At 42.6% G+C, this 10,057-nt stretch overlaps 1 protein-coding gene across 1 annotated transcript in view; it reads right to left on the bottom strand.

The window, feature by feature from the left end:
• LOC104394765 (myosin heavy chain, skeletal muscle, adult-like) overlaps positions 1 to 3,847 on the bottom strand; it is a 16,210-nt gene extending 12,363 nt beyond the window's left edge. Inside the window, exons 1-9 of the mRNA XM_010004401.1 lie at positions 3,662 to 3,847; positions 3,430 to 3,573; positions 3,182 to 3,338; positions 2,558 to 2,585; positions 2,351 to 2,462; positions 2,168 to 2,260; positions 2,019 to 2,082; positions 1,828 to 1,926; positions 1,621 to 1,724 (exon numbers count right to left, since the gene is read on the bottom strand). Of these exons, the coding sequence (XP_010002703.1) occupies positions 1,621 to 1,724; positions 1,828 to 1,926; positions 2,019 to 2,082; positions 2,168 to 2,260; positions 2,351 to 2,462; positions 2,558 to 2,585; positions 3,182 to 3,338; positions 3,430 to 3,573; positions 3,662 to 3,847 (987 nt within the window). The remainder of the gene's footprint in view (positions 1 to 1,620; positions 1,725 to 1,827; positions 1,927 to 2,018; positions 2,083 to 2,167; positions 2,261 to 2,350; positions 2,463 to 2,557; positions 2,586 to 3,181; positions 3,339 to 3,429; positions 3,574 to 3,661) is intronic.
• Positions 3,848 to 10,057: the final 6,210 nt, after the last annotated feature.

Genomic DNA, 10,057 nt, shown 5'->3' with positions numbered 1-10,057 from the left:
CTAGTTCTGCTTTAGAAGCTCTTATATAAAATTATTGTACTTATGTTGGGGTTTTTTTAGTCATTAACATTAACCTCAAATTACAACATAGAAAGTTCTATTTAGTACTTCTACACAAACAACAGCTCTTTTGCTGTACTGATGAAATTTCTGAGGATTTTGTTCTGTGGTACAAAAGAAAAGGAAGGGTTTTTTTCGAGAACATTAGAAAAACTGGCATGTTAAACCTTCAGAATAATATTACCTGGAAGTCCTCTGACATAGCAGTCTTCCCCTGCAAGAGCAGTTCTCAGACCTGAAATACTTACATCAAAGATCTCAAAGCCAGCAATGTCCAGGACACCAATGAAGTACTGTCTGGGCTGCTTGGTATCCAGCTGTTGGTTGATACGAACAACCATCCACAAGAACATCTTCTCATAGACAGCCTTTGCCAGAGCACCCACTGAATTGTTCACCTAATGCAAAGAAGGATGGAGCAGAACAAAACCAGTGTCTGGACCAAAAAGTAGGTGATACAAGCTAGAGGTTCCCAGTCACCAGCTGGTTGTTACCTGCTGCACAGTTTGGCCTTTGGTCACATATTCATTCCCAACCTTGACTCGGGGGTAGCAGAGAGCCTTGAGCAGGTCTGCTGAGTTCAGACCCATCAGGTAGGCAGCCTTGTCAGCAACTAAGCAGAAAGATAAAGACACAAAAAAATTAAGATTAACAAGACATGCAGCATTTTGAGTGATTAACCCCTTCTAAAGCAACTACAGTACTAAATATCCTTGTGATCAAATTCTGCTAATTGGTATCTATAAGCCAGGCAACAAAACACAAGAACTGGTTTCCTGAGTGTAATACAAAACATACACTGACATACTTGGGCTGCCTGTATTTTCGTAAAGGAGAATGATGCAACAGACTGATGTTCAATTAATACTAGTATGCAGTGACAGTTATGGGTTTGAATTGCTAAAGGAGAAGAAAGATATTGAAGGGAAGTTCCCTTTTACCTGGGCAAAATTCCTTAATAGCATGTGATTTATGAAAGAGAAATTCTAACACTGAATCTAATGGCTCCATTTTCTTTAAAAAAGCAACCGGAAATAGATTTTCTGAAAATCTTTCCCTTCTCAATGAGTCTTTAATATAAGCACTACAAGTAGGTTGCACTATCCAGATCTGTGCCATCCCAGGAGTGAATTATGGACACACACACAATTTTTACATCAAATAAAGATTAAGTAGTAATTGGAGAAGGTATATTTTGGATGGCTGTTTCACACCTATATACTAGCTCCAAATAAACACATTTTTATACATTTCCACTGTTCTCTTTCTCCATCTTTTTTACACTAGATTATTATTGCTACTTCTATTTCTAATAGGTCAACCATAGTCTTTGCCAATACCTTCTGTGCCATCAGGCTCTGCCTGCTCCTCTCGTTGCTTCTGCTTGAACTTCAAGTTCCCATGGTGCATGACAGCCCCTGTCAGCTTGTAGATGGCTGTTTTCTCATCAGCAGTGAAGCCCAGGATGTCAATGGCACTCTGCAGTCAAAGCAAGGAAGTCAGAGCAGTGCCTGACAACCTTCACTGTCTCATTAACGAGATCTGCTTTAAAGTACTTACATCTGTAGCCATCAGCTCCTCTTGGTCATCAATGCTGGGAACAGTGACCTCACCTTGACTCACGTAGTGGAAATCATAAGGGTTGGTGGTGATGAGGAGCATGTCTGAAAGTTAAAAATGGAAAAATCAGAGTAACTTGAGCTTTCCAGATGACACAATGGATATTGTCCAGTTATATACTTTCAAAAAAGTTAGTGATCTACTTACCAATTAGCTCGGGCTTCTTGTTGGAAGTGACCTGATAAAAGATGTGGTAGCTTCTTTCTGCCTTGAGCTGGAAAGTGACTCTGGACTTCTCCAGCAGATCTGGCAAGGAAGGCAGGAAGAGTCAGGCACAAGGCCACACGTGGAGGTGGGAACTGGGGAAGGAATGGGATCAGGCCAGAGGAGCCTCTTACAGGTTTCAATGTCAGCAGAAGCCAGTTTGCCTGTAGCTCCAAAGTGGATTCTGATGAATTTGCCCTGTTCAGCAGAAGAAGCAGCATTTCAGCCTGAGATTCAGAGGTTCTGCCCAAATGCAGAGATTTTTCCCCAAGCAGCAACTCACAAAGCGTGAGGAGTTGTCGTTCCTCACGGTCTTGGCGTTCCCAAAGGCCTCCAGCAGCGGGTTGGCGCTGATGATTTGATCCTCAAGCGTTCCCTGCAGGACCATAATTATTGCTGCCTCCTTGCCAAAACCATGTCAGGAACACAGGAAAGCTTTGATTCAAGCCAGTCTCTGATCATTTACCTGCATTTTGCCAGACTGCTCCTCCTTCTTCTTCTCCCCACTGGCTGCAATTGTTGCAAAGTACTGGATGACACGCTTGGTGTTCACAGTCTTCCCGGCACCGGATTCTCCGCTGCCAAAGGCAAGAGAAGCAGAGAGCGTGTGGTCAGGCAGGAGATCCCCTGGCACTGGGCAGCCCCACAGGGACCTGAGCAGGGAGCTACGTACGTGATCAGGATCGACTGGTTCTCGCGATCTGCGGGGGAGAGAGAAAGAGTTTTCTTAGTGCCCCTAAAATGCAGATAAATCAAAATCTATTAAAAAACTGAGGGCAATGACACACTGGCCCAGGTTGCCCAGGAAAGCTTTTGCTGTCCCATCCCTGGAAGTGTTGAAGGGCAGGTTGGATGGGGCTTGGAGCAACCTGGTCTGGTGGGGGGTGTCCCTGCCTATGCCGGGGGTTAGAACTGGATGGTCTTGAAGTTCCCTTCCAACCCAAACCAGTCTATGATTCTATTATTCTTACTACCTATGCACTGAAGTTTCATAAAGAGTTTCATAAAGAGTAGTGCTTTTTTGTTGAGAGAGCAGCACCACTTCTGTAGCATTGCAAATTATGCTTCCCATTGCACGTTTTAATCTACAAAACTTAATTTCTAGACTTCTCTCTACAACATTCCCAGCACGATTTCAGTGTTCTTTATCTCATTTAAAGGTGGGCATTCTAGTTTACTCAGCTGAAATATATTATGTAAACGTGACTCCATATTTCAAATATTATCTGCAGAGAAAAGGAAGATTATTCCTGAAGTGCACACTACTGTATCATTTTAAGGGATATTAAGCACTCACCATTCAGCATGAACTGATAGGCGTTGTCAGAGATGGAGAAGATGTGTGGAGGGGCCTCCTGGCGCTTCTTGCCTCGGTAGGCCAACACCACCTCCGGGTTGTACACCGGCAGCCACTTGTAGGGGTTGACGGTGACACAGAAGAGACCCGAGTAGGTCTGGAGGAAGGGAGACAGCACGTTGGCTTCCACTGAGCCTGGCAGAGCAGTTCCTGCTGGCTGCCCAAGGGAAGGTGCTGCTGGTACTTACGTAGATCATCCAGGCTGCATAACGCTCTTTGAGGTTGTACAGCACAGCGGGTTCATGGAGGTGGGTCATCATGGCCATGTCCTCGATTTTATCATACTTGGGGGGGTTCATGGAGAAGATTTGATCTTCCTTCACAGTCAAGGTCTGCCAAGGAAACAAAAGATCCATGTATGCCAGTTAAGAGCTGAGACTGGGAATCAAATGGTGACCTTCAGCCTTGTTTTTCACTCACCTCTCCCCCTTCAGTCTGGACAGTGACCTTCCCGGCCTCCCTGCTCTGGATTGTCCCTTTCACAAAGGATTCCTTAGGATGCACCACAAAGACAGATGACTTGGCATCAAAAGGCCTGTTCTGGGCCTCGATTCTCTCCTTTTCTGATTTTCGGAGGTAAGGAGCTGCCTCCCCAAACGCAGCCATCTCAGCGTCTGGAGAAGTCATGGCTGCACTTCCCAGAACACACGTCAGCAGAAGACTCTAAGGGGCAAAGAAGATATTGCCTATGAGGTAGACAGTAATTTTCTGTTCCAGTGATGAAAACTCTTAGTGTTTCTGTTTTTCTGGTGTTTGAACTTTAGAAAGCTATTTTGGTTTGAACACAGTATTTCCATGCCACCTGAGAATGAGACAGCACTCTAAATAATTTTAATCTTCCAACTATGAAAAGAGTTTTTAGTTCTGAATATCATTTTGCAATATTATCATACTGATGGGAGCTTTACCATCTTCCTTTTGATATTCTGGAGAACTAGACCTAAAGCAAATCTCTCTCTTCCATTGCCCTTAATTATCAGCAATGAGTCTACAAGAAGTTCTTCCATTGCCCATCTTTGGAAGACCATTTTACTTAATGCTGTATACATCTCATGAGGCTCAGATCAGTATTTTCTGCAATGAGTATCAATGAGAAAAATGGGGAATTAATATAATAAAATTATCTCATGGTAACTGGCCTAGCAGCTAACAACTTAGGGTGTTGCCTGTCATGACATCAGAGGTTCTAAGACAGTCACTAGTATATTAACAAGTTGGTAAATTTCTTCTTATAGGATTTCTGAGATAAACTTTAGGTTAGAAATAAAATTATGCCATGGAAATCAGGTAGAAAATTTCACCTATCAGAAGCAAGCCCTCTCTTCTGATTATCAAAAGCAATCAGAATACAGCAAGACATAGAAGATAAAGAGAATTTGCTCAGTCTCTGCAGTCCTTCAGAAAGCAACACTTACCTTGAAACTTTCAATCAGAGCAGGGCAAAATAGTCTCAAGGAGATTTTATAGAGTCGGGTCTGCAGATGCTCTGGATTCTTCCTCTTTCTTCGGTCAAAGCATTTTTGGCCAACCTTCTTTGGCAAAGCATTGTTTGGCAGACTTACCTAAAGACATAATTGTCATTTGATTTGACTAGATATAATTAGAAAATGTTTAGATATTACCAACTATGTGGCAATATCTACTAAAAATAATTTGACAAGAGAATTAAGGGAGAGAATCTCAATCAGTTAAGGCACTTGGAGAACTTGGATGCAGGACTCTGGGATGCTGACATATTTCTGGGTGACTTTCTGATCCATCCAAGATAGACTGTTTGGTGCACAAAGCTACAACAATTTGAATTGTTCCATGCAGGTAGTAGCATTTCTCTTCTTCACATGATGCTGTGAGGTTTATAAAGAAATACTTGAATAATAACTGTATACCAAAACCTACAACTGATTATGACTAAAACACAAGTGCTTTTCTTGAAAACAGAAAACTAGAAATTATTGCAGCTCTAATTCCTTCAGGGACAATTTATCAACTCTTGAAATATAATTAATATATAGAGTACTTTTTAAAGATACTACATTTCCCAGAAAGGTGAGGTATCTAAAGACATTCTGTATCTCCCTAATAACCAACAAGAAGTTGCAAGTTGTGCAATCTCCTAAAAAGCATGTAAAAACAAATGGTCAAAAGGTGCTTTCTGATTTAAGTAGCTAAAAATCACAGCAAACCCATGTCTGTAAAAAATGACATGTTTTCAGTTGAATGCAAAGTGAAATTCCTTACATCCAGAGTCCAGCCAGAGGAAATATACAACAACTTTCACTTCAGCTGCTTTAAATTGTGTCAGATCTAACCACATTCTTCTCCTGGTCATTGGCATTTGGTTTATGAAAAGAGCTCAGTGGATAACATGTGCATGGATATGATATAATATCCAGCATCAGGCAATGTCCTGTGATTGCAAAGCCCATTCCAAGGAGGCTGCAGCCCTGCTCTGCCCACTTTCTTGGAGCCCAAACCCAGAGCTCAGCACTGCAGCAAGGAGCTCAGGGCATGGGGAAACACCCTGCACCCAGCCCAGGAGGAGCCCAGGTCAGCCAGTGAGAAATGGTGAGCACAGGGGGCATCTGAAGTCCTGCCTCTCTGGGGAGAAGGCACCAAAGGTGCTGGTGGGGGCACCTCCCTCCAGCAGGACCCAGAGCAAACTGTGCTCCCCAGCCTGGGCCAGCAGCTGCTGCTCTGAGGGGCAACAGGGACTCTTGCAGCTGAGCCCCTGGGGTGCTGGGCTGCCACATGGTGTCCAGCAGCCCAGTGGCTATTGGTCCTGGCTGAGGAGGGTTTAGAAGTCCATGCAAGAAGAGCAAGGAATGGCTGAGGCCCTTCCTAGGGTGCAAGAGGTAAAGGTTTTCTCCCCATAGGTTGGGGACTGGAAATTTTTTACTTCCCTGTGGCCAGTGACAGAGCCAGTCTCCTCAGGAGAGCTCTTCTGGGGTTTTGTTGTGGTCTGGGATGTGGACCCAGCTGTGTAACATGCAGGAGACACAAGGTCAGGCAGCTCTGGGCATGCAGTCAGATGAGCAGGCTAGTTTGAAAGAGAAGCAGCCAGTGAGTTGAGGTGTGTCCAGGTGTGAACAGTCACTCAGCAGTGCTTTTAGGGTGGAGGGCTTGGTCTTGGTCTGGCTTGGTCTTCTAACACAAGCCAGTGTTAGAAACTGACACATTTTTAAGACCACTCTTAAACTCAAATAGTGGTAACATGTGAGCCCCTAAAGTGGAAGAATAGGAATTGTTCCTCTTTTGCCCATCTCCATAACTGCTCCCCCACTGCCTGAACAACACAGTAAGTGGGCCAGCAAACAGACTTTTTAGGTCAGCTAGTCAATAAGGCTATGAAGTAACAAAGGCAGTACGAGATAACTTGCACTAAGGTCACAACAGGACTAAAAGGAAGGACCATGCCAGTCAAGTGGTCTACTTGGTCAAACAGAGTAACCCACAGAGCATGAACAGACATGTTTAAAATCCAGTGTCAAATGGGCAGTGCTGAGACTGCGTGGTTCACTCTCCCAGAGCTGTGCATAAGCAGATCCAAAACCTTCAGCAGCCTTTTGGAGACATCAGCTCTCTTACTAACGGTACTACAACTTGGACCACTTAAAGTCAGCACTTTCACATCTCACCTTATCTTGCAAGACCTTCTGATAGGGTAGCCTTAAAATAAGGTAATGGTTGTCCCAAATAGACAACTCTGAATTTACAGACATACAGTTTGGTTCCTATGTCTCCTGAAAAGAAGATACAGTGTTTCTTCTTTATGAGCATGTCTAATCTTGTTCTTTACAAAGTACAGTTGTGATGGCTTCAATATGCAAGACTGTCCATGCTTTGCCTAGATAGGAGATAATCAGCAAAAGTAAAACTGAAAATGGATACATTGCATGACACAGGATGAAAACTCAATTGAAATGAGTTTGGGGTTTTTAATGTGAGCTCTTGCTCTAAAATATATAAGTACTATTTGGGAAGAAAGGAAGCTCCTCCCTCTGCAAGCAAGGAAAGTGTCTCTTATCTCCTGCAGGAAGGACCTGAGGAGGTAAGAGGACTCATTTCCAGGGATTGAAGTTGGTTGTGAGCAGAAGACTCATGGAACACGGTTGCTGTTTTCTGTCATGTAGGAACTTCACACTGGCTGCACCTAAATTGTCTGGCAAGTAGACACTCCAAAAATATAGGTCCATTTGATTAGTTTAAACTTTTGATAAGCACTGAAAGTCAAACAGGCATTAAGTGAGATGGCTGTAACTTCAGCAAAAGACTAAGGAACTAACTAGAGCTAAGAGTGGTGTAAGGACACCTGGTATCTGCTTGAATCATTTTCTATGAACACATATAAGTAAATTCTTCCCTTTCATCTGTGTCTTGACAGAAATTTTCAGTAATCCACTGAGATATTGTGTTCCTGACACACCCCCCAAAAGGCATATATTTTCTGTCTGTTGTCCTTATAGGTTGTGAACTCCACCCTTACAGCCAAACAAAGCTTATAATCATTTGATTAGGAGACAAACCTTGCTTACGTGGGAGCACTGAAAGATTTCCAGGAATCTTAGGCTCATCCTGGTTGGAAGGGACCTTGAAGATCATCAAGTCCAATCATAACCTAAACCCTTCTACCATAACCTTATTTACCTGTTCAGTGCTTAAATCATGTCACAGAGCACTGTATCTACATTTCTTTTATATATTTCCAGGAATGGTGACTCCACCACCTCCCTGGGAAGCCTGTTCCACTGTCCAATCACTCTTTCAGTAAAGAATTTCTTTCTAACATCCAGTCTAAACCTCCCCTGGTGCAGCTTCAGGCCATTTCCTCTCATCCTGTCATTATTCACTTGAGAGAAGAGCCCAACTCCCACCTCCCTACAACCTCCTTTCAGGCAGTTGTAGAGAACAATGAGGTCTCAGCCTCCTCTTCTCCAGGCTGAACAATCCCAGTTCCCTCAGCCTCTCCTCATGGGACTTGTTCTCCAGGCCTTTCACCAGCTTGGTAGCTCCTCTGGACACACTCTAGCAACTCGACAACCTTCTTGTAGTGAGTGGAACCTGGAACCAAGTGCTAGCAATGCACAGTGGTTGCTTACGTGCAGATTGCTGCTAAAAAATAACAAGTTGTTCTTAAATGGGAGCTCAACTTTCAACTAAGATTTTGTTACAGATTGTTTTTTGTTGTGTGGGGTTTTTTTTTTTCTGTCAAACTTTGCTTTATAAATGAGAGTTTAAATTATCATGGCAAGAAATCAGTATTGAACCACATCTAGGGAGATTCCAAAAAGTCAGTAAAATTCATCATATGGTTGCAGGCTTAGGGGGTTGAATTTATCCTCAAAATTCTAATTACAAAGGTTCTTCAAAAGTCTACCCACCTTTGAGCTGTCCTTACACACTGCACCTAGTGCACTTGTCTGAGTTTCCTGTTGCTAGAGTTATGAAGGGTATTGCTAATTCATCAGGCTCATCAAGGATACAGGTGTTTAGCAAGGTTCAACAGTAAATTGCTCAGTGCTTGGCATTAAAAAGCTCAGTGCCAATAAGATGAATAACAGTGTAAATTCAGTAAGTTCTGCTGGAGGAAACAATAGTTATAACCTTTTGCTAAAGTGTGGAGAAAAATAGACTTATTAAACATTTCATTTGAAAACTGTAATATCATACAATTTTCTTTTTCCAATTCTTATCAACCAAAAACTCCCTACTTTTCCACAGATGCTATTGAAATGCATGTATTTTAGGAAAGAAAAATGATTTATAGCAATTACAGCTGTGACATATCATGTGATGTTGAACACAAGACAGACATGAATTCCTGGTACAGGTTTAGAAAGAAAGACCTTTGCCACTTGGATTATATTTGCAGATATCACAAAAGGAAAAGAAATTTGAAAACAATACATGTCAAAGAGACTAAGAAAATAGCTCATTGCTTCTTTGCCAGTGTGAATGTATCTGAATGACTCTCATTTGTAACCATACCCTCTATTGGTTCTTTCTGGAGACTAATAATGATACTAATGAAAGCTTGCAGGCAGCCTATGCTTGACAGTCTATGCTCAGGACAGAAAATTCTTGCAAAAAAAAAAATCATAACAGTCAATAATCCAGCCTCTCACATGAGTGTGAAAAGCTTCACAGCATTTTCTCTGCTGTCTGCCTGAAACACGGTGCTATTTGCATGTTAGGTCTTGGTAAGGGATCTGCTGAAAGAAGCAACAATGTCTTAATGCAAAAAGAAAAGTGACATAGATCCTGCTCTACCACTCCATTTCTCACAGCCCTGTCTCTGTAGGGCTGGACTCCACTGTAGCTGAAAGCCAAGCACAGAAAAATCAGAGGCAGAGTGAAAACAGTCCTTGGGTACACAATGTCCTGCCCAGCAATGTGTCATGGGCAAGGTGCTGTAGTGCTGACGTGTTCCATGGAGAAGAAGAGACTCATGCTGAAAATAGAACCACCTTGAGAAAGAGATCAGGCAGCTGTCTCACTCTGCCAGCCCTTAAAATATGACTTCTCCTTCAGGCACTGTGTTAGCAGAGAGAGAATACTCATCAACACATCACACTCCAAGAGAAAATAAGTACATAAACACAGATTTCCAGCCTACATAAAGGCAAAATCTCACCATGAGTTTTACTTTTAGATTTGCATTGTGAAGTAGAGACTCGAGTTTATAACATTCCAGTATGGGAGGAAATTTCACAGCTTGGGAGTGTGTTACCTTCTTCATGACTTTTATCCGTAAGTACCAATGTGAAGTAGTAGAAGAAACCTATGGAACTTATTCAGCTGTCAGAATGTAAGGAAAGA

The sequence above is a fragment of the Chaetura pelagica genome, unplaced genomic scaffold, assembly GCF_000747805.2.
Source record: "Chaetura pelagica isolate M959 unplaced genomic scaffold, ChaPel_1.0 scaffold509, whole genome shotgun sequence".
NCBI lineage: Eukaryota > Metazoa > Chordata > Aves > Apodiformes > Apodidae > Chaetura > Chaetura pelagica.
This window is presented reverse-complemented; position numbering and strand designations above follow the sequence as displayed.